The following is a 24,009-nucleotide window of genomic DNA, read 5'->3' on the forward strand; positions in this document are numbered from 1 at the left end:
TTACGAAAATCTTGACGACCCGCGCATTTAGAATGTTCCAGGCAACAATATCGATGGAAATCAAGCTGGAAAGCATCACAAGTTGTCACTTATTTAGCCAGTCTGCCTGCGAACGTCAATTTCGTCACTATTCTTGCCCTGGACTAGCACCGTAATCATAAAGTCACTAAAAGCTAGTGCTTGATTGAGAGACACTGCATTCGGTGCAGAACGTAGTTTTCTTCCTGCTCTGGACAGTGCCTTTAAAATAAAACCGGAGGAGAAAAAGAAAAAAGCCCCATGGCCGAATAAAGGATGGAGACTATCCTACAACTACATCCATAAAAACAAGATGTATTTTCGCCCACAAAATTGTATCTGAAATACCCATGTTTTAGTATTTAAATACACACGTCAAATACATTACCCAATTTGTAATTAAATACAAATGCAAAATACACAAAGTATTTCAAATACGTATTTCAAATCCCTGTATTTGAAATACTGCCCATCCCTGATAGCACCCCTGGGGTGCTATGTTGCGCTTTTTGCACTCCCAGGAGACTTGGAAGAGGGAAGTGACGTCAACGACACAGCAAATGCAGATTGGATGTTGACAGAAGAAAACGAAATCAACACCCAATCTGCGTTTGCTGTGTCGTTGACGTCACTTCCCTCTCCCTAGTCTCCTGGGAGTGCAAAACGCGCAACATAGCCCCCCTGCTCTCTGGCAGTTCCAATGAGGCGTGGGGTCCACCCCTCGCTCGGGGACCGTCCGCTAGAGCTCTGCGGAGCTGGCGGGGGATCGTGCCGTCACTTCGAAGCAAGGATTGAGCCCAAACCCGCCAGGCCCCTTGCAGCAAGTCGGAAGTTCCAAGGGTTTGACAAGCGGCCGTCTCTCAATCTCAGCGTCAACCGCCGCTCCCTCGGCGCACTGCCGCGCCATTTAGAGAGCTCCCAAGCTCCCCGAACGTGTTTACAACCCAGAAGCACGCTGTTCCAAATTTAAAGTACGGTGTCGCTTTAAAACAGCTCGAAGTGGGAAGTTGAGGGTGGACAAGTGGGAAGCAGTCCAGAGATTCAACGCGCTTTTAACTGAGTCGCACTTACGAAATTCGTGTTGACGTAGAAGCTGCGCTCAGCTACATGGTCCCGCCATCCAAAGATTTCCCGCCTCCAAACTGCTATAGCAAAATCCTCGCCCACTTTAAACCGCGCTGCGCTGAACAACGTGACCCAGAGAACTCGGAACTGAGTGAAGCGCGGGCAGCGCGGGTAAATATTGACGTGTTCGTTCGCTTGTGCTTTTAGTATCAAGAGTTAAAACTATGTGACCCTAAGTGGGCGAAAACTGCCATGCCCAAAAGGGTAGTGACTATTACTGAGATTACTGACTTCACAGAGCACAAATATCACACACACACTAGTATTTAGGATAAACACACAACATACACACAAGCGCGGTGTATATGTTGCAGTTTTGAAAGTTTTGTTAAACTGATTTTGAAGACCGGACTGACCAGACGGCCATCTTGCATGCTGAAAAATCGCGTTTTCGCTAGCGTTGTAGAGGCTGGCGGCAGCGTGCTGAAATCAGGTTTTCTACTCGTTCGTTGTCATAAAACTCTGTGCAAGCGGTGAGACTTGCTGTTGGGAACACAAAGAAATTTTTGCGAAAGCGCTGTGTCGTACGAAAAAGCCACAGCTTCTTGAAAGCAAGTTTCGCCGGTCTCGCGGCGTGGTCAAAGCTTCCTCGGCACGCCGAAGAACTGCGTCTCTGTGCCTACGCAGGCTTTTTTACCGATGAAGATTCGACGCCGTGTGAACGCCCTCAAATCGGTTGTGCACAAAAATTTACTTTCTTTTCTCCGAGAAATTAAATTGTTCCTTACTCACTCCTCCAAAGACAGTTGTCCACTTCAGCCTCGTAAGAGTTTCGAGCCTGCCCATGCGGTCGAGGAATGATGGAAGGCAAGCATATGTTTGCGTTCCATCATCCATCATCCGAAAGAGACACCCTTCTCGCATGTTTCTTCTTCATGTTTTTGGAACGGGCGAAAATCCTTTATACTATTTTAGAAAACGTGAACCACTAATTACTACACATGAAACACAAATATGATTTACACCTATTGAATACTTCCATATAATAAATGCGTGAAACCACTAATGACGACGGATTTCCTTATTAGCACATCGGAGGGACGGTCGAGTAAAGCGTAGCGTGCAGGGCGGATGAACGAAATGGGTCAGACACAGCTCTGAGGCAAATTGTGATTTTGAAGATTGGCAGGCACTAACACCTTGTCCCAGAGGATTTTCATTAAATAATTGCGTCTGTGGGTATTATTTGTTATTTATTTCCTACTGATCAATTATTACACTTATTATTAAATTATTATTACACTTCTCTAGTTGAGGGAAGCCATATCTTCACTGCACATATACAGTCTTCACAATTTTTTCTTGGCAGGTGTATGTGTGACACAGGTACTGTACATAGCCAGGATTTTGTTTCAGGGGGGGCCCGCCCATGACAAAATGCTGTATGAGGGGGAGGGGAGGTCCCAGCAAAATCTAAATTTTTTTTTGGGGGGGGGGGAGAGGGGGGGGGGGGGGCCGGGTTCCATGGGCCGCCCCCCTGGCTACGTGCCTGGTGTGACATATATATACAATAAGGGGTATAAATATATTAAGTATGGTATCAGACTTTTTTGAAGTGCCTTTTAGGCATCCGCAATAAATCATTTTGCAACTGGAAAATTCAAGCGTCCTCAAAAACTTATAAATCATTCTAGAGCTTTCATTTATGCCTTATTGGATTCGACAAACCCTTTAGTTTACCGATATACCCTATGCTTATTTTTTATTTCAGTATTTCGACTTGTCTTAATCCTTCCAATAATCTTTGCAAATGAAATCTTCCCAATATTAACAACTAAATAGGTTACATCAAAACCATTACATATTTGTAGTCCAATTGTAATGGCAGATATGTAAATTTCATTTGAATGAAATGCAAGTTATATAAAAAAAAAAATCTAGAAGCAGTGTTGCCCCGTAAATACTTTAGCTTGTTCACAAGTAATAGGTGAAAATGTTCCAAGAAAAGCAAGTATGCTAACATTGTATGCTAGAAAAGCTCCCACATACTGGAAAAGAAACGGATACCAAAGCCGAAAGTCAATAAACGTCTTTTCACTCACTCAGCAAGCGAGAACCTTTATTTTCTTTAAAAGACACGGAAACAAAGATGGCGCACATTGCAGCACGGAACACGGGTGTCGGCTGCAACATTAATGATGGAGTGAATGATAAAGTCGCATCCCAGGAAAAAAAAAACAAGATAGACTCACGTAACGTCCAACTTAGTATGTTTGAAATAACAAAAAGCTCCAGATTATGAAGTGAATGTAAGGGCACAAATGAGCTGGTTTAAATTGAACATGATGCAAACTGCTAACTCATGGGCAATATGAGCACTCTCGGCAAGAACACGCTCGGAGAGAAATTTGGACCCTACAATAGCTCCGGCCTTTTGCATGGCGGGTGTTTTCAAAAGAAAACAGTTCCATTAATGTTTTTAAACAAAAAGAAAACCTAAACGCACGACGGGACTCCCGTAACATACTCCGCACATCGGTCGGTGTTCCAACGAAACATTGCGATTCCCGTGGCTAGATGACACGATCGTGGTAAGCAGTTGGTGAGGCAGAACGTTCCCTTATATCGGATTTGAAGCTGAAAATCGTCGAGCGCTTTCTTCTGTGTACCAAAAAGAACCGGTAAAGTATGTTGCTTGCTTGCAAAAACAATGCAAGAAATACAACAGCCTGCAGTCTCCTTCATGCATTTTTTTAGAACTTGTAGTAGATTAACAGGTTTGCTTTTAATGCGTGACATAGCATCCTTTTTACATACTATGGGCTAAAAAGCACATCAACCAAGATGAAAGTAATCGAATTTCTAATGACTCATTCGCACAAGCCGAGATTAAAATGTAACTTTTAAATGACATTTCTAGCTTTAGCCCCCTCATACTTTTATCTCAAGTAATCGCAGAAAAGTATCACTTTCATTCAACTGGTTACAAATTTCTATCAACCATCTGCCATTGTTTCACTGCCAATTCAGTTGTTCGGCCCCAGACATAATAACTTTCATTTCAAACACTCTCGAAGCAAAGTCACCGTAGGCTAACTAAATACAAATTTCCATAATTAAGAAACAAAACCTCAGGCCATCGTTCCAAGATGGCCCACACGTACAGCCTCCAAACAACATATCTGATACCTCAGAGAGTTTGGAACCAGAGTCCCATGGGGTCAACTACTATACCCCGCTGCACGCTTAAGAAAAGCCCTCCATCCTTTGCGCAGAGCGAACGCCACAGAGAAACTCGCTTCCTATTCGGCATCTGCCCTGCTAAGTGGAAAGGGAGCAGCTTCTCCCGGTTTTCTTTACCTGCACCAGGGTCACAAATTTCAATAGAAATATTAACGAAAACTTCCGCAGCGTCTTCCCAAGACGGGCATCAGTTAAGTCATTAAGCCCCCCAAGAACAAACTTTTCACTCTCAAAGCGGAGTCATTTTCAAGAGGCGGCCGACCCAAATGTCCAAGAGCTACGGTGCCTGTAGCCCATCTGGTCCCGCCCATGCATCGAGGATGGCAACAAACGACCTCGCAGAAGCCGGCACGTCACATTGTTGCATGTCGCCATCCAGCTGGTCAGGGAAGTTCCGGCAAAAAGTATGAGCAAACGCAGGTGTCGCTTCCTCGTAGAGTAAAACCATCGGGCAAATCCAGGGAACCCAATGGGTCTTTTTTGATGCACGTCAGAAATGCACGCATCACCGGCGGGTTAGAATGCACATCAATGTTTGGCATGTACAAAGATGCCACCTGGGATAACGCAATGCCGCCTCGAGATTTAGACGCTTTTAACCACGCCGTATGCGGGGTTCGTATTCACCACTAAAACTAGCCTCCTTTTGTTAACCTCCTAACGTTCATTATCAGCGGCGCCCATTCGTGTCGCTTTGCGGCGTGCAGCTGCACTCTGTCGCCGCGAGTCGGTGTGAACGAGGGGAGTCGAGGAGGTGCTGATGTCGCTGGCCCGTAATAAGGCGGAGCCTCTTGAGGTGGCGGTTCACCAAATGACACTTTAGCGAATAGTCAGGCACCGCGATGCGGCATTTACAGGTGGACCAAGTGGTTTCACATTCTTGTAAAGAACCGCCGCAGACTGTCGCCGCTAAGTGGCGAAAGTGCAGTGCAGTGCGGGGGCGTGAATTAAGGTGCGCCCCCGTTATTCCCCTGGAGGAGGAGGCCACGCCCCCTCAAGGGGCTCCGGCTTATTACGGGCCAGCGACATCAACCCCGCCGTCCACCACTGCACCTCCCAAAAAGACAACCCCACTGCCGTCCTCGGTGAGAGCTGTCTTATCTCAAACAACAAGCGCGAAAAGGTCATTGTTGCCTCCCAAAAGAGCGGGACATTCAATTACGCCAATCAAGGCCCTGGATTTGCTGCACAGTTTTACTCCGCGAGCAAACGGCAACGAGCGTCCCAGCTGCCGGAGCTTCCGCAGACCGTAGAGTCTGAGAACGAGCCTCCTTCCCATCCACCGCCGCGCCAGGATCTCGGCAGGCAACGGCGCGGCACCTCTAAGACGTCGTCAAAACAGAAATCGAGAGACATTTTCGAGGGTGCGGTGCAACAGGCCTTCTAAGCAGCATACCCAAACGTCGTATTCTTTGCCTCCAACACTCCCGAACCAGAATTACCCCAAGAAGTCGGCCAGTCGCAAATTTCATTTTGTAGGGCGAGAATGAAAAGAAGGGAGCAGCTCAGAGGGGCTCCTCCTTGATGGCGTCCTTGAAGTCGAGCCGGGGGTTGGAGCGGCGCAGCACGGCGTCCGGGATGTCCGGGTGGTTGGGCAGCGCCCCCTCGCGGAGCCCCACCAGGCGCTGCTGGCGGCGCACAAAGTCGCTCTTCTCGAAGTGGCGGAAGCACACCCGGGGGCTGTGGGGCCGGTTGCGCTCGTAGTCCAGGGGCAGCCGGTTGTCCCAGGCCGACATGATGGAGGCCTCTTTGGGCATCTCAAACAGCCACAGGCCGTCCCGGTCGCTCACGTTGGCCGACGAGCAGCCCCGCACGCAGCAGTAGTACGACTTCTCGCCCGACTGCGCTCTGCACGGAGGGGAGCAGACCGTTAATACAATGATTCGGGGAGAGAAGTCCCATGCACTGCCACCAGCTTCGGAACAACGGGGCACAAATGCGGGCGTTAGTGGTCCCCCGGATTGCCGCTTTGATATACGCAAAGAACCTGGAAAACATCACTTGCACGGTCTGTACTCATTGTCTTTCTAGTAACACTGGCATTGCAAGTTTCATAAAAAGAAATAAGGTTGATAAGCTCTAGAACAACTTGATGTCGGCAAAAACGAACACGCCCAACCTATCGTCCGCTTTTAATGCGAGAGCATTAACTGTCCCATGGCGCGAGCCGACATTATCAGCTTTGAAGCCGCGCCAACGGCCCCTAAACGCCTTTCTCCAAGTGAAGCCACGATCTGGTGACTCCCAGCTTTGAAGCCACGCGAAAAGCCTAGCCAAACAGCACCTAGTTTCCCCAATCCCAAAGGAGCAGGAGTGAAGCTGATGCATTTCTAAAAAGAAGCTTTTTGCAAAAGCTTCTTTTTAGTCGAAATACAATATATAAGTCGCGCAAACCGTTTCAATTATTTATAAAAGTAGTTCTTGTTCAGTATTTTAGATCAGGAAAGAAACAAATGCAGTTCATAAAGTACGGAAACAAGAAATGACCCGTCGACATACCCGCCACCAAGCGGTGGAAGAGGCGGCGCATACTAGAAAGGAGTAGTAGGATCAGGCGCCAACACGGAAACGTCCCGGATGTACGCGGCGGCGCTGCGGACATATGGACAGGAGGATCCAACCGGCTCCAAGCGTTCTGAAGGCCTCTGGCGAGAAGCTCTGTCTCGCGGTTTGGCCGTTTCGCGGTATGGCAGCTCAAAGTGGCTCCCATTCTGAACTGATCTTTACCCCGTGTTTGCTGTCGTTTGTGGCCAATGAAGTGTGTGGGAGCCACTGGTTTCCCTCCCCCAAGAAGGCGTGTTCCGCGGACGTTCCGGGCGAAGCCGTCTGACTTCAAGCCCGGTCACTCCGTATCGTGTCGGAGAGAATACGTCACCATGCTGACCTACTCTCTCGCACTTCTCCGCGCATCTCCCCGATTTCGGGGGAACAGCGACATCGCGCGAGGGAGAGTCGGGCCTGCCCTCCGAGTGGACGGCCGTGTGGTCCAGGAGTCCTGCATTGGACTCCGGGCGACAAGTTGAGTCGCGGCGTACGAGCTCGTCCGACCAGCGATGACTCCACGCTAGTGATTCCCCTGGCTCCGACAGTCGGCTTCCCCACTACCTGTGGACGTCCGTCTGCCGAGAGCCCTGGCCCCAAACTCCTGCGACGGCGGGTAGCGGCGTGAGCTTGTCCGACCGGCGATGACTCCGCTCGTAATTACCCCTTTGGCTCTCAGGTCGGCGGGCGCTACGGGCACACTGTGTCCACGGCTCGCTTGACCGCAGTGTCTTGTTGGGGACCCCTGGTACTCAATAAACGCCGCTGGATACCGGGATCATCGTTGTTGGCATGGCGTTGGCCGAACCCGGCGCGGCGACCACCCTCGCTGGTAGCCGTCGGCCGCGCGGTGGGACGGGCATCGGATTACCCCTTTGAGCATCGGACCGGTCCCCGGACGTGAAAGGTGCGTAATCCTTACGTAATCCCCCCCAAAATGTGTGGGCATAAAAAGTAGGGAGGATTACGCACTTCCTTTTACGCACCAAAGGGGAAATCCGATGCCTGACCCACCGCACGGCCGACAGCGTTTATTGAGTATCGGGGTCCCCAACAAGACACTGCGGTCAAGCGAGCCGCGGACACAGTGTGCCCGCATCGCCCGCCGACCTGAGAGCACAAAGGGGTAATCGCGAGCGGAGTCATCGCCGGTCGGACGAGCTCGTACGCCGCGACTCAACTTGTCGCCCGGAGTCCAATGCAGGACTCCTCGACCACATGGCCGTCCACTCGGAGGGCAGGCCCGACTCTACCTCGCGCAATGTCGCTGTTCCCCGAAATCGGGGAGACGCGCGGAGGAGTGCGAGAGAGTAAGCCAGCATGGTGGCGTATTCTCAGCGACACGATACAAAGTGACAGGGCTTGAAGTCGGATGGCTTCGCCCGGAACGTCCACGGAACACGCCTTCTCGGGGGAGGGAAACCAGTGGCTCCCACAATCGTCATGCCGAATTTGTATTTAATCGAGCAGCAAATTCAATGAGAGCCGCTCTGGCTGCCCGCTGCATACAGCCTATCCAGAACATGCTTTAGTAGCGCCCTCTCGCGCCGTCAACACGGAGTGCGGCAGCCGTGAGCGCTCGATAAGCTCACTACCCTCCTCTAGTTCACGGCCACTCTCAAGCAACCAAGGACGTCATGAAGGAGGTTGTTTTTTGCTTATTTTTGTCATTTTGCTTTGCCTACAACTTTTAAAATAAAGGGAATTTTGAGAAAAGTTTCACTAAGTTACTGCGTTCAGTTGGCTCAGGTTTGGTGTAAATAAAATAAAAAGTTAAAAAGTCCTTGCGGGCCCCTTTAAAAGGTGGCAATCAGTCGGGTTAATTTTTTCATCAATTGAATGAACATTCAATGTTTTATGAAAGCTATGGATTGTGCCAGATAAAAATATTATGTGGGACCAGCGGTTCCAAAAACCGCAACACTAAAATTATGGCAGCATACGACTTAATAATAACTTTGCTGAATTTCCACGCATGTAAAACGAGACGGCACAACTTTTAGTAAGAAGAAACAGAAACAACAAGCATTTCATAAGGAGGGCCCAGCTCAGCAGGAAACGTGCCTGCGTTGTAGAGATCCATGCTTCTGAACGTGCGCCCGTAGCAGACAACGCACTGCGGTATCCTCAGTTTCGTATGTTTCCACTTTCGGCCGCACGGTTGCAACATGGTTCGATTTTGAGGTGAATAGGTAATTTCTGGGTGAATCACGTTTGCGATGGCACTACAATTAGTATATTTTTCAAGCGAAAAAGTAAGTAAAAAGAAGTGAGTAAAGACGGCTTTTTCGCAACAAAACAAAAAAGATCAAAGTAGAGACCTTTTAGTGTTGTGTCGATTACCCGCAGTCTCAGGGTTTTTTCAACCAGTATCACCCCTTGTGTTTGAAAACCAAGCGAATTGATTTCAAATTTTTAAAAATTGATGATGCCTGAATGGCCTTTTTTTTAATGACAAGGTGCATACGTAATGTTACTGTGGATGGCTTGGGTTGGCTTCGAAAAGCCTCCTTTCAGGGACCAACAGTAACAGGACCAATTCCCCGGAGCGGACGGCCCTTACCCGCTGAAACCACAGCATCGCTGCAATAACCCCAAGTCTTTACGGCAATAAAAAAAAAAAAAAAAAAAAAATTCTGTAGCCAATAACATTGCAATGACGTTCTCAGCAACCCACCTACTACCACTCACAGATGCTGGCACAAGGAATGGGGAGTGACTTGGCATATGACGGGAATATTTCATCTAAAAGCAGATACCCTATCTTCCCGTGTACAAGTCGCGGTTTCTTTCAAACATTTTTCTTGGTGCGTTTTATACAACGATAAGACTTATATGCTTTTTCTTTTATTTCACTGTGCAACGATATCTTTTATGCGCCGCACGCCATCTTTCGTACAGCACCATAACTATGTAGTTATAGGTGGTGTAGCCCCTTCCAGAAGGCACTACTGTCACCACACTCTGCTACACTTTCTAGAACTCACTCAGAAAGCGAGAAATTTTACGGTTTCCCTGAAGCAGCTCAAGGTAGTGGGGATTCCTCTAGTCTTTCTTCCCCGATGGCTGCGATAACAGCCCCGGGTTGGAACGCTCGGCCTCCTTGGCCGTGACCTGCTTGTGAAGCAGAGGATACCCTGTCTTAAGAGTCCCTCCTCTCACGCTCTCCCGAGGGGACCTCTCTCTATTCCCCCCCACTCGGATGCGGATCACTGCTGACAGGCGAGGAAAAAGGATGTGTATCGGCGGCTTCTCCGATGCTTCCCCAATTTTAGCTCTCCAGAACCCAGCGTCTGACACGTAAGGACCTTTTCTTACCTTGCCGGCGTGGGGGGCATTTTGGATGGGGACATAGTAGTTTGTATAGGCGAGTGTTTTTATAAATGCTCTTGGACTCTGTCCTTACTCTGGTACGTGTGCCGTCTCCTCTGCTATATTCGAGAGAGTGAGACAATGTGGTCAATCATTGGTACCGAAGGAGGTAATTTATCGAACCGACCCGTGGTAATGAAGCCCTAAACGTCGTCTATATTGCCGCGGAGATGTGGGGACTGCGCTCCTATGATGTCTGTTTGATGTCTCCTTTGAGATTGTCGCCGCTGCTAAGATAACCCTTTGGTTACTCTACTGATACCTCTGTTGGTAGCTAATACAAATCTCACAAAGTGGATAGGAAAGACAGTGAGAATAAAGCTTTCACAGCATGCGACTGACGTTGTCTAGTTCAGCCATGGTTCCGTATTCGTTTGCTTCAGTCCAGTAACACTAAAAAGTAAGTGGGCTGCTATATGCACGCACTGCAGAAACTTTCGTCATGTCTTTCTTAGTTTCCGTTTGATGAGCAGTTTTTATCTGCCACGCTCCAGCCGTGCTGCTACATGTAAAAGGAAGGATTGTAGCGAGCTGACGAGCAAACCTGTAAACGCGTGTCAAGATTTATCTATCTGCCTGCGCGTCAATGCTCGCGTCGTCTCCGTGACTGGGCCTAAGCTAGGCCTAGTCGTCCAAAGCTCGGTTCACGAGCGTCTGGCAGATTAAACTTTCTTCCACTCAGCATGTGTATGCTCGAATGAAATTTACTACCTTTTCATTTTGCACTTTTTACGCCCTTTTGCTGCGAAACACTCGATTGCACCCGCCAGACAGGGCCGTGCTACGGGCATTTCTCGAGAGTCAAAAAGTCAGTTGTTGCGCGTCAAACGGTACGTGTGAACTAACCGATCGAGCGAAACTCCGATTTTGCGATACCGATGTGCAAAAAAAGAGAAAATTCATCACGTGAACCGTGCAAACAGGTGCGACTTATACAAAAATGCTACATATATACCAACTTTTCCGCGAAAACGGCTCAATATATGGAAGTGCGACTTATACGAGGGTGCGACTCGTAGTCCAGAAAACATGGTACGTGAAATGTTTAAAGCTCACTTATCGTGAGAATATTTGGTAGCTCCAAAGGAAGGACAAACATTCTAATGCCTCTTGGTGTTGCATCCGTCCATATTTCATATAAAATAAAAAGGTGTTGCACAAGCGTCATCGATGGCGGGAAACGTATCAGAGCAACCTGAAGGCTTGTTCTCGGGACGGCGAGCAGCCAATGAGATTAACGAATCGCAAAGTGTTGTTGGTGACTACAGCAAGGGTCCCGAGTGGTCACCGATGCAACGCCTTTTCACTTACGACGGCTCGATGACGGCGACGGTTCCATCCCAGGTCTTGTACTCGACGGGTGGTGCGGCGGCTCGCGGGGGAGACGGATCCGGCTGCGGGTTCGGCGGCGGCACATTGACCACGGGAGCCCATGATGAGGACGACGGCTTCCTCTTCTCGTTCTCCCCGGAAGACCTCCTGGCACGACCCGACCTCCTGGGATGACGCCTGGAGCCACGACGTGACGACCTCGGCATGTCCGGATCATCCGGATCGTCCGGATCTTCTGAATCCGACGAAGCCGCCGACGACTTTGTTTTCTTGGTGAGGAAGGCCCCAAACGAGCTGCCCTTCCTCGTGCGGCCGTTGGAGTTGTCCAGGTCGAAGTCGGGGTCGTCGGAATTCTCCGAGTCGCTACCCAATATCTGCTGGATCTCCTCGTCCGAGAGCTTCTTCACTGGAAAACGTGCAACAGACACAACTTCAGGGAAGCATGAACCCAATGCCTTTGTGCAGTGACAGCGCACATTTGTGCGCAATTTCTGAACTTATCTAATGACCAATCATTTTTTCGAATCGGTAATTCACCGTAAACTTGTACCACAATTCTGCACGAGCTTTGCCGTCTTTTTTTTATTTTCCTTCCAACTAAGGTTATTTATTGGTTTGCATTATATAATAAACAAAATAAATAAATATGCATCTATCGTTGATATGGTCATCATTTCAGCATTATATCTCACTAACGAAGTAGAGAGCGTCCAAAATGGAGCATTATGGTGCAATGAGTTTTGCACTTTCGGTGAGTACCTCTTAGAATTAATTCTCAATGTTCATAACAAACGATACATCCAGCAGTTTTTCTTTACCGCAACAGCAGTCGCTTGCAAGACTAGTGAAACTCAAGCAACGCTCAGTCCCCTAGACACGCAGCCAGATCAAGCTGATCTCGTGAAGATTTTATGCCACAAACGTTGGTCATGGCCACGCACTAGAGTTGGCAAAGCACAGGGCACGCACTGAGCTCCGGGTATTATTAAGGTTCGGCTACTCCCGTCACTAGGGCGATTCGCCATGAGCCATCACCAGAGTGCTGGTTGAGTCTCGCTTGGTGTATGTGTCAAATCTATGGGCAGAATTTGACTACTGTCACCATGGGGTACTTCCAAGTGACTACGTCGACACCATGATCCCCATAAGTACGTGCTTTGCAAAAGAGAGACTGAATGGGCACTTTCATTCTTGAAATTGCACCGTGACAAAGAAGCTTCTCAATCAGTCGCATTGCGTACTAGTATACTTTGACCCCACTAGTGCCAGTAAGCTTGTATAAAGTGAGAAACAGTCCAACCCAATACCGAGGCCACGAGCGTAGCTGAAAAGCTAAACCTGTGCTTTACATCTTGCAGTTCTCGACCAGCAATCCCGATAGAAGTCACATCTACATATTTTGTATGGCAGTAGTCTCGGCGCTCGTCAATGGGAATTGACTGTTCAATCACCACGTGCCGCGCGGACTGCACTCGGTTGCTGGATCTACGTCTCTGCGTCACATGATCTGCAATCTGCATGATAGTACAAATAGATTGGGGAACCTTCACAGACTGGACGACCACCAGCGTGGCTGAAAAGCTGTACTTTATATCTTGCAGGTAAGAGTGCTTGCTCTTTTCGACGTACAAGCTTTAATTCTGTCTGGCCGCAAATCTACATGTTTTTCGCCATTTTTACCTAAGCATGTTAAACAATCATGAGTGTCTATGTCTCTGTTTACCAAGCGCAAATGGGACGTTTTTTACCGACTCGCACCAAAGAAAGTGGACAAAAAGAGCCATATCTCTTAACATCGTGAGCTCTCGCAATATGTCCATCATTAAAAGTCCCATTTTCACTTGCATCCTTACGCTCACTGCTCATCTTGTAAAGAGATGGGGAGCTGAATTTTGGGCGCAACACTAAAACAGCCCTAGATACATTACAAGAGAAGCAGGGTGTTCTCCTTGACAGAACCCAACTAAATCACCAAGAAAACCTAACAAAACGAGTGACTAAAGTCAAAAGAAAGCTTAAAGAGCTTAACGGCACTGAAAAGGAAATAACAACTGCCTCACAAAGCCTACGCTAAACCTAAATTCGAGCTTCTGTTGAATCGCAACGTAGCGTGCCAAGTCAAAGTTCGAATTGAGACGAAGAGCGAATTACTACTTCGGATGGATGGATAATAACAGCCGTACCCTTTATAATGAGGGGTAGCTTGCGCCACCTAGCCTAGAAACGACAAAGAAAACCTGACTTCCCCTTTCTGCTTTCAAGCCAATGTGTTTCTCTATCACCAGGCCATGAAGACGATTGCCGGGCAGACTTTTGGGGGATCGGGCAGAAAAACTAAAAACATCACCCCTTGCCTTCTCCACCTGGCGATGGGGAGAAGGTGCATGACTTGACATTTCTTGTTGCCAACTTTCAAAGCATCAGTCTCGAACAGGACTGACTGGAGCGCTGCAATCACTCGAGAGTGACATAGTGACCAGTATCACGTGACGGGGCCAGGTATTTTCCGCGCCGCAGCAGAAACTGTTCACTAAGTATATCTTCTTTTTGCTCCGACAGAAAACTGGCATACGACGAAACTTAAGAACAAATCCAAATACGTCAAGCGAAAGGATCGAAAGTTGTCTCTATGTTACAATGAAATTTTGCTATAGCTTGATGGCCGCCAACACCGCTCGGATAGTTCACCGTGGAGACCGAGAATACTATGTGCTCTTCTTGCCCTTCCCCAATTCAAGCAGCAAAAGAAAATAAATATTTACTCGAAACTACAATTCTCGGTAAGGCTGCTCGATCCAGGGATTCCGAAAGGAAGGGCAACAATTTCATCGACTTGAGCGGCCGAAGCCATACCGACATAAAGGCCTAGCAAAGTGCCAGTCCCTCGCTGCCTACGACCATCTGTCTCGTTAAATAAAAAATGTTTGCGCAACTTTTTAAGATTTTTTTAAGCACACTCTTTTTGCGTGAAGAGTATGAACCTTGATCTAGGTCTTCCGGTTAGAAGGCGAGTCTTATCTCTTGGTTGTTTCCGTGTCATTCTTTACGTGTTGAGCAGTGGTGGCACACTGTAAAACATATCTGTTCACTTTCTTTACCGAGGAACACACAGAAAGGCAACTGCAATCAATGGGGTGCTTGAGCCAATTAAAAATTTAAAGAGATGACTAACAAACAAAAAAAGAAAAGTTTGAAATGCTCCGTGAGATTCAGCTTGACATTCCAAATTGACATCAATGTGAAATACCATGTTAAGGGAGCACTCCACCAATTCTTTTTTTTATGGTCGCCGATTGAAATTGACTCAAGACACCGATAGACACGGATGTACCAGCCCCCCCAAGTATTGCGGGAAAATAAAAAAAATTCACAAAGTTATTACATTTTTTTAATTTCGTTCTGACCATGTTTTTCAAACCAAGAGCCCCACTAGCAACACTGAAGTGTGAGGAGAGAAATGGTACAAAGTGGGCAGTAAACCACATTTCCAACAAATTACAAGACGTCTGATAGTAGGAAAAGTGTATGTGGAAGCTCATTCACTAATACGCACGAAAAAAACCTCAAAACACCCTGTTTAAGACTAGCCGTGCAACCTCAAAGTCTGTGTCATTTGTGCTGTCGCACACTGGAGAATCTGCAGACAATTGAATGTTGGTTTCGGCATCATTTTCATTTACGGTTTTCCCAATAGCCATCTTGAATTTTGAGACAATAAATAGCATACAGTGAAGACCAAAGTGCGGGTAATCAGAAAATGTAATTTCTTTGGGTAGCTCAAGAAATGGCCGAATACCCCTTTAAGTTTTATGTCACAGTGTCGCGTCGGAACTTTGTTTCGCGAGGGTGAAAAATTGGGCTAGTTGGCAGTTATTCATCCCGATTTGAAAGCGCACAAAAGACGAGGACAGAGTAGGAAAATACGTACGACGAACAAGCGCTCACTCGCAACTGATATGTTCATTGAAACCTAAAAACAACAGCACATAAACATCGTGATTTTATTGTTTTAAAGATATGTAGTTTTGACAACAAGGAGGTGAAGTGTGCATGAGCGATCTGGGGGAGCGGGATGCTTTTTTGCGTTTTCTGAGGTTTCATAAAAACATATCAGTTGCGAGTGAGCGCTTGTCCGTCATACGTCTTTTCTTACTCCGTCCTCACCTTTTGTGCGCTTTCAAATCAGGATGAAATTTGTTTCAGTCTCAACTCGTCTTCAGCCCATCCATTATGCACCATTCATTAGCAACATTGCTCGGGTCTCTAGCCATTCTCCAGAAAAACAAAAGAGAATGCCATGCAAACATGGCATTTTAGGCGTGACAAGCTCACTAGCATAAATGACTACTAGCAATCTAACAGGAAATAGTTACAAAAAAAAGTGCAGCTAAAGTTGAGCGCCATATTGTTTTCACCAAAACCAAGAAAAGATAGATGCTGCCAAACTTGAAGTTGAACACGAAAAGATCTTAATGTGGGCCACATTATCTAATAATTAAAAGCAGTCGACAAACGAAACATAAGAAAAGATGCCACCAAATTGCACCATCTTGTCCAGGTTTCGGTTCAGACTGTCATATCTTGTTGTGACCACCATCTTGCAACCAAACATAATGTTAACGCTTTAGTAGGAGTTTCTAGCTTGTGACATCGTGAATTTTCCAAAGAGGGACCATCACCTGGGAGTGCGACTGGATTTCAAATAGAGTGGCTAAAAAACAAAGCACCCCCAAATTTCTCCAATCCGTTCAACCACATTATTTGGGCATATTCGTAACCAAAGATGTCAGCTACATCCTGTTAGCTCATTGAGTCATTATGACCTAGACGTGGCTCCCCCAAAAAATCCCTTTTGTCCCCATTGTAGGTTATCTTTGGCCTCAAAGTGGATACAAAAAAGCCACCTCTCCACTCGGCCAGCAGGAAGAGAGGGAGGGTGCCAAATCCCTTTATTTTCGAATACACATTTTTGAAAAAGGTGAATTATGTTATGACGAGAACAGATTTGATGAAGCACACTTAACAAATATTGCATTCTTTTGAAACAAGTATCCTATGCTCATAATCAAGGTGCAGAATAAGAATTAAGATGGTTTAAATCATAATTTAAATTGCACCCGTTTTATTATAAGACTTAAAACAAACCTCTCCCGCAAAAATAATCCCCCAAATATTATTTTTATTTAATGTTTGTCTATCATTTTGTTTTCTATACGGATTTGTTTTGTATTTAAATTAAAGATTCATGAAGCAAGAACGATATATAGCAGGCTGAACCACTGATCTCCACTATAGTGGGCTGGATGGCGCACTGAGCAGGCACGTATGCTGCCACCAGAAGTAAGCGGCTTGTACTGGAAGTAAGCGCCTGACAGGCTTTTCAACTCTTGCAAGTGCTGGATCGAACAGTGCTCAGGGTGCTGGATTTTTTCTTGTCATCCCAAGAGAGTTTGCTAGTTGCGGAGCAACAGTGCATGCGGGCCCGAGAAGTCTCCTGGTAGCATGGTGGGCTCGGTGGCTGTGCTGCGACACAGTCAACTAATCCACTCGCTTTCGCTATGCAGGTGTTTTCCCCCGTCATCACCCGTGTGCTACTTCCTGCTCTACTGATTGCCTTCCCCAGCGTCACCTCGGAATGTGTGCCTACGTACTGTGGACGCGATACCGGTGATTGCCATCTGTCCTACCTCTGCGTGACGGCTCGTGTGGCAACGCCTTCGATCGGAAACTACACCCTCGACCCAGCACAAGGAACACCATCACCATCATCAACGGACCCAGCCATGTCAACTATAAAGCTACGACAGCTACCCGCGCGGCTCTGTGGGCTCGGTGGCTGTGCTGCGACACAGTCAACTAATCCACTCGCTTTCGCTATGCAGGTTAGTAAACCTATGTTATTTATTCTAAAAAATCAAGTGATTACTTTCTCGTACAGCTGCCGAGCCCGCAGTGTTGTGTGTCTCTTGCCATTGAGTGCGTTGAAGTCATGCATTCCTTGTTAGTGGTATTGTTGTCTGGCGACGTAGAGACCAACCCGGGACCTACGGAAGCTATACTTGTTGAATTAAAAAAACTGTCTGTCGGGCAGGCTCAGATAATTTCCCAGGTACAAAACCTCAAAGCCCAACTGCAAACTACGGACAGAAATATAGCCAACCTGAATGAGCGAATGGCTGAACTAGAGGTTCATTACAAAAAAATTGACACCTTGCAATCGGACCTCGAGACGGCACGCGCTGATACCGCTCAAACATCCCATATGGTTTTAGAGATGAACGCCCGAATGGACGATGCTGAAAACCGCTCGCGAAGAAACAATTTAATATTTTACGGCGTTCCTGATCCCGTCCCACATGAGACTTCTGTCCAGTCCGAAGAAAAAATAATTAAGTTATGCTCTGATCATCTCCACGTGACGCTTGAACCTACAGATATAGAGCGAGCTCACCGTCTCGGCCATCACACAAACGGACGCTGTCGCCCATTAATCGTGAAACTAACTTTTTTTAAAACCAAGGAGGTCATTCTTTCGAACGGCCGTAAGTTAAAGGGCACCGTCCTTAGCATTGGCGAAGATTTCTCGCGCCCCGTCCAAAACGCCCGGAAGCAGTTAGTTACATTTGCTAAAAACAAGGCAGTCCCATTCTCGCTACGCTACAAAACATTATTCATTGGCAAACAACGTTATATGTTTGACGAGTTGTCACAAACTGTCAAAGAAATTGCATAACAATCACCAATCTATCAACGACCAATAAACCGCCCTCAATCTACCCCTCGTGTAAATACTTCCTTATCTGTTATCTTTACCAACATACGGAGCTTCCTTTCAAAGCGGGATCTTGTATCTAATCTCGTGTCGTCATCCAGCAGCAATATATTACTACTAACTGAAACATGGTTAACTGCCAACGTCACTGACGAAGAAGTCCTTGCTGACTTGCCAAATTTTCAAATCTTTCGAAATGATCGGAAAGGCGCACGAGGTGGAGGTGTACTCATCGCCGTTAGCCAGCAGTTGTCCTGTTCTCTCATTACCATTCCCTCTGATATTGAAGCATTGTGGCTCATATGTCGGGCTTCTCCGCAAACAGTTGTACTGGGCATCTGCTACAGATCACCAAATTATAGTACCGAATTTTCCCGTAAACTAAGCGACCTACTGTGTCAACTTTCTGCAGAGTACCCAAATGCACGAATTCTTCTTTTTGGTGACTTTAATTTCCCAAATATTAATTGGATTGACCCATCACCCTTAACTGTAAGCAACTCAGAAGAAAAAGAATTCATTGAGGTTTGTCTCAATTTTAATCTCACCCAGCTGGTAACAGAACCAACGCGCGTCACTCGCGAATCTGCAAATATTTTAGATCTCGTATTAACCAATCAACCTGACTGTCTATCATCCATAAACTACCTTCGAGAGATTAGTGACCACAAAGTTATTCATGCTGTCTTTGAGCTTACTCCTGCAAAACGTCATATCGAAAAGAAAACAATTCGCCTGTACGATAAAGGAAATTATGAAACTATAAATAACGAGCTGAACACCTTTTTTCCAGTTTTTGAAGGAACATTTCACAACCAGTCAATTCATGAAAATTGGTTGATTTTTAAAAATAAGTTAAACGAGCTAGCAAATAATTTCATCCCCTTGTTCAGTTTCCACGCAGATCAACATAAACCGTGGTTCACTAAAAGCCTCAAAAGATTAAAAAACAGAAAAAAACGTCTTTTCCGCTCAGCCAAGGTGTCGGCTGGCCCTGGTGCATGGGAAAAATACTACGCGGCTGAGGATGCATATTTAACCGCAATCCGAAACGCCAAGTACTCTTTTTTCCACGTGGACCTACCAAATATGTTGATTAAAAACGCCCGAAAATTCTGGCAAGTGATAAACCCTCAGCAAAAGCGTACTGTTGCCATTATCAATAAACTGGGCGAACCTGTGAATGATGCTGAATGTGCGAACGTTTTCAACACCGCGTTTTCATCGGTTTTCACTGCAGAATCTGATGTGTCATTTACAATGCTCCCTGCAAACACCGAGTATCCAATGTCTCCCGTCACTTTTTTTGCTGATGGTATTGCGTCAGTAATTGATAACATTAAACTGTCATCATCAGCCGGCGTAGACGAAATTAATTCCAAACTTCTGAAAAATACTAAACACATCTCTGCAGCATATTTGTCCTTGTTATTCTCTCAGTCACTTTCTACAGGTAACATTCCGGAAGACTGGAAGGTGGGAAAGGTCGTTCCCGTCTACAAATCAGGTAATAAAGAATCCCCATTAAACTACCGCCCTATCTCTCTAACGAGCGTGCCTTGTAAAATCATGGAACACGTCATTTTTTCTCAAGTCATGCATTTTCTGGACTCGATCGACTTCTTCCATCCTTTGCAGCACGGCTTTCGTAAAGGATTCTCCTGCGAAACTCAGTTAGCCCTCTTTCTTCATGATCTGCACATTAACCTCGACTCTAACATACAAACTGACGCCATATTTTTAGATTTTTCAAAAGCATTTGACAAAGTATCTCATCAGCGCTTGCTACTAAAACTTGCTCAGTTGAACTTGGACCATAATATCTTACGATGGATCAAAGAATTTCTTAACAACCGCTCCCAATCTGTCCTAGTTAACAACCAGTCTTCTAATCTCATCCCAGTCACATCGGGCGTCCCCCAAGGGTCTGTTCTTGGTCCGCTTTTATTTTTAATATATATTAATGATTTACCGCAACATTTATCCTGTAATATTCGCATGTTTGCAGATGACTGCGTCATCTACCATTCCATCACTAACGTATCGGACCAATCTGCTCTCCAAAACGACCTTAACCGCGTGCTGCAATGGTGCGACCGTTGGTTAATGCCACTTAACTCTACTAAATGTAAAGTTATGTCCTTTCACCGCCGCCGCAATCCCCTTTTCTTTCCCTATACCATCACTACCACCCCCGTAGAATTAACCGAATCATATAAATACCTTGGTGTCACCCTTTGCAGCGATTTATCTTGGCGTACGCATATTACTAACATTACCTCATCTGCTAACAAAACCCTGGGATTCCTTAAACGTCAACTACGCCACGCCCCTCAGGAAGTAAGACTACTCGCCTACAAATCACTAATAAGATCAAAACTTGAATATGCATCTGCCGTCTGGGACCCTCACCAAGTATACCTCATCAACGCAATCGAAGCAGTCCAAAATCGCGCAACTAGATTCATTCATTCTTCATACTCGTACCATACCAGCGTATCACCCCTGAAAGCTGAATCAGGTTTACTTAGTCTCGCTTGTCGTCGCCGCATCGCTACCCTCTGTTTGTTTCACAAGTTATTCAATTCCCCCCTCTGTATCTCACCTTACATCGTACCTCCCACACGCATATCTCACCGCACCAGTCATCCTCTCCAGGTTGCTCGCCCACGCGCTCGCACTGTCACTTTTTCTGCGTCATTCTTCCCCCGAGCAGCTCCAGACTGGAACGGCCTTCCCCACCACATTGCTGCCATCACCTGCCCATCAATCTTCTTCGAAAATGTTACCAATCATCTCTCATCCTGAAGACCAGCACCTATGTTTGATTATTTTTGTAACCCCACCCCTTATGTAATACCCCCTAAAAAAGGGGGTCTTTAAGGTAATAAAATGAAAAAAATGAAAAAAATTCAATGTGAACATATTGAGACTCAAGTTGATCAAGTGTGCATACGTCCCACATTCAAATGCCTTATTCTCGGGATTTAATTCAGAACGGGTGTATTGAAACCCAATCAAAGACACAAAATAGCATGGACCAAAATATTGACTGAATGCACTAGGAATTCCAGCAGACGCCCGACTTTTGGAACAAGCATCGAACTTCCGGTGGCTTCACTTGCGCCAGGCTCGGAGAGCAGCTATGCGCCATCCAGCACCCCTATAGTGGAGATCAGTGGGCTGAGCACAAGCTATTGTGAGCAAATCAGTGTTGAGCACTTTTCACTTCATGTTTCAACTACCTAATGTCCCTTTGTGAGCAAATCAAAATGTGAAAAAAAAAGTCTTATTGCAAGCAAATTAAAATATAAAAAAAGCAAACAGTAGCTATTTTTCTAGTATCGCGGAATTCACATCAACAAAAATTTATTAATGAAGCTACATTTTAAAAGCTTAAATATACAGTAATTCTCTTTTCCACATTGTTTTTAATGACCAGACAAATTGATAATTTAATCTGTTATTTATGCTTAAAAATACATCTAATGATAAGGAAACAGTCTGATTCTGATTTCTTTGACTTCTTTTAATTGTGCTTTTTTTTTTATAATGCACATTTAAGAATCAACTTTACTTTTGCTGAGATGCCAAAGGATGAATGGCCACCAATGGAACGCCCCTTTGCCAATCAAATTTAAAACAGGACAACAGCCATAACAAGGAAACAAATCGAGCGTCCTGATTACACACATCTGTTGGCTTTTCATTTACAAGCATATCTGCATGTGCTTTATGGTCACCACTCTACCGAGATTGTCCGCACGGAACGTGGGACGCGTTTACTGTTGTGCAGGTAAAGCATTTGCAGTTCGATATGAGACGCGTTAGGTGTAAAAGCATTACTGCTACAAAGACCATTAGTGTCGCCATTTTATTTAGTGTTTTTTTAATTGTCATTCATACTTTCAGTTACAGCAAACTGCACGGGATATACATGGTCAAAATAAGCGAGGCACATGAGAAAACTGTAGAAGAATATAGGAGACAGGAAAGACGCTGACTGTAACCTCTGTATTCTTCTGGTTTCTACAGTCTCCTGTATCCTTCTAGTTTCCTCACATTGCTCGCTGACTTTAACCATGTATAACGCTTACCAACAAGCCCAGATCACCACCCTTCTACAGCATGAGATATACATCGCCGCCATTTCTCACGCGCGGATCGACCGCCATGTTTGTTTTTTCGAGATGAAACGGAGGCGTGAAATCTGCCCAAGTAATTTGGCTATTCACATCCCCAGGAAGCGGCAATACAAGTTCTGAACACTGTTTGAACGTGTGAAATATGATAGAAACACTTCAACAGAAACCTAGCCAGCTCGCTGTTATGCAAAAAGTTTTCCCGGCCCGGCCCGACCCGACCCGACCCGACCCGACCCGGCCCGGCCCGGCCTGCGGGGATGGGCCAGGTCGGAGCAGCCGGCCGGGCCGTGCCGAATCTAAACCTCAGGTTACAAAAATGGAATTGTTACATGAAAGCTAATGTATACGACTGGAACAAAATCGTGAACGCATGCATCACGCTAAGCCTAGCTCCGCAAACGCCGCGGTTTGCTTTCTTGGGAGAACCCCAGCAGCACGACGATTTGGCCGTCGTAAACAGAACCAGCGCAAATGTGCGAACTAGCCTTAACAAAGTGCAAGTAGTGCAGAAGTCACTCACCGCGTTTTCGGGAAGGTCTGGAGGACTCCATATTTAAGGAATATCAGCAGTCAAAATTCCAACTGCAAAAATATTTATTCTGCTTTCCAAAGCCGCTCAAGCATCTCTGCCATAGAGCCCATCGCCTGTCACGTGACAATAAAAGAACAAATATTCCAATTTAGGTACGTTTAAGCAGTTCAAGTTGCTAATGAACAAGTGTTACGTGTATTGATTGCCATAGTTGATTGATTGCCAAAGCCATCTTAACCTTTTGTTATAATACAATTATAAAAGATGCGGATCTGCAGTCATCATCATCATCGTATAGACTTCATGCTTCACCTGCTTGTGCTGCTTGTGTAGTACACCGTGTTGTGCAGCTATGTTCATTTAGAAGATTTAGAAGCAGCTGCAGGCCACTGAAGGCTCTCAGCATAGTTATTATTATCATTATAACTCTATGGCTTTCTAGAGACTTCCCAACACTGGTTCTTATCGGAAAGAAAAAAACAAATATATCGTCTAAGTTTCGGCCGGCTTCGGCTTCGTAATCGTATCCAATCCTGTCGACCGGCGGACAAACCGGACAAACTAGCGAAGCGAGCCAGGCAAACGTTTGAGCTGGGTTTATCAATGAACAACGCCGGTTTTTGACAAAACCGAACGAAGCCTCTGGAATCAGAGAACCCCCTTCGCAACCTGCGATTTCAAACCTTTCCGAGTTGAACCAGTGTTAGAAACTCCGCGGTCGAGTCATCTTAGCAGTCCGTGTAGCATCGACCTCGCCGCCTCGCCAGCGCATCTGAATCACGATCCGAAGATGTACCGTCGCCAGCCGACCCGCATAGAAGTCAAGATGGACGACCTGCAGGAGTACGAAGCCCTTAAGAAGGAGTGGGACGACAAGAAAACTCCGCATGACAAGACCCCCGACACCGCAAGCAACACGGCCGCGTCCAAGCCCACCGTCCACGAACGCATCGGCTACAAGCCCGAGCCGAGAATTGCGAGCTGAGTAC

General features: G+C 46.3%; 2 protein-coding genes across 2 annotated transcripts in view; both read right to left on the reverse strand.

Annotated features, from left to right (window-relative positions):
* Positions 1–1,239, reverse strand: part of LOC8026835 (DNA-dependent protein kinase catalytic subunit) — a 374,591-nt gene extending 373,352 nt beyond the window's left edge. Inside the window, exon 1 of the mRNA XM_029967180.4 lies at positions 1,090–1,239. The gene's annotated coding sequence lies outside the window, so the exon portion shown is untranslated. The remainder of the gene's footprint in view (positions 1–1,089) is intronic.
* Positions 1,240–3,162: 1,923 nt separating this feature from the next.
* On the reverse strand, positions 3,163–23,273 carry LOC8026831. Its single transcript, XM_029967150.4, has 3 exons — positions 23,009–23,273; positions 11,551–11,977; positions 3,163–6,174 (listed from the first exon to the last, which is right to left on the reverse strand). Exons 1-3 carry the CDS (start codon positions 23,037–23,039, stop codon positions 5,832–5,834), a joined length of 801 nt encoding a protein of 266 aa, XP_029823010.1. The 5' UTR covers positions 23,040–23,273; the 3' UTR covers positions 3,163–5,831.
* Positions 23,274–24,009: the final 736 nt, after the last annotated feature.

Source organism: Ixodes scapularis, unplaced genomic scaffold (assembly GCF_016920785.2).
Source record: "Ixodes scapularis isolate PalLabHiFi unplaced genomic scaffold, ASM1692078v2 PGA_scaffold6__148_contigs__length_123643588, whole genome shotgun sequence".
NCBI classification, from domain to species: Eukaryota; Metazoa; Arthropoda; class Arachnida; order Ixodida; family Ixodidae; genus Ixodes; species Ixodes scapularis.

Excerpts from the sequence above, each read along its gene's own strand:
- LOC8026831 (XM_029967150.4), bottom strand. The coding sequence starts at position 23,039 with ATGGAGTCCTCCAGACCTTCCCGAAAACGCG. Across the intron at positions 11,978-23,008 it reads CAGACCTTCCCGAAAACGCG|TGAAGAAGCTCTCGGACGAG; the intron begins GTGAGTGACTTC and ends CACGTTTTCCAG. Across the intron at positions 6,175-11,550 it reads GTCGCCGTCATCGAGCCGTC|AGCGCAGTCGGGCGAGAAGT; the intron begins GTAAGTGAAAAG and ends CCCTCCGTGCAG.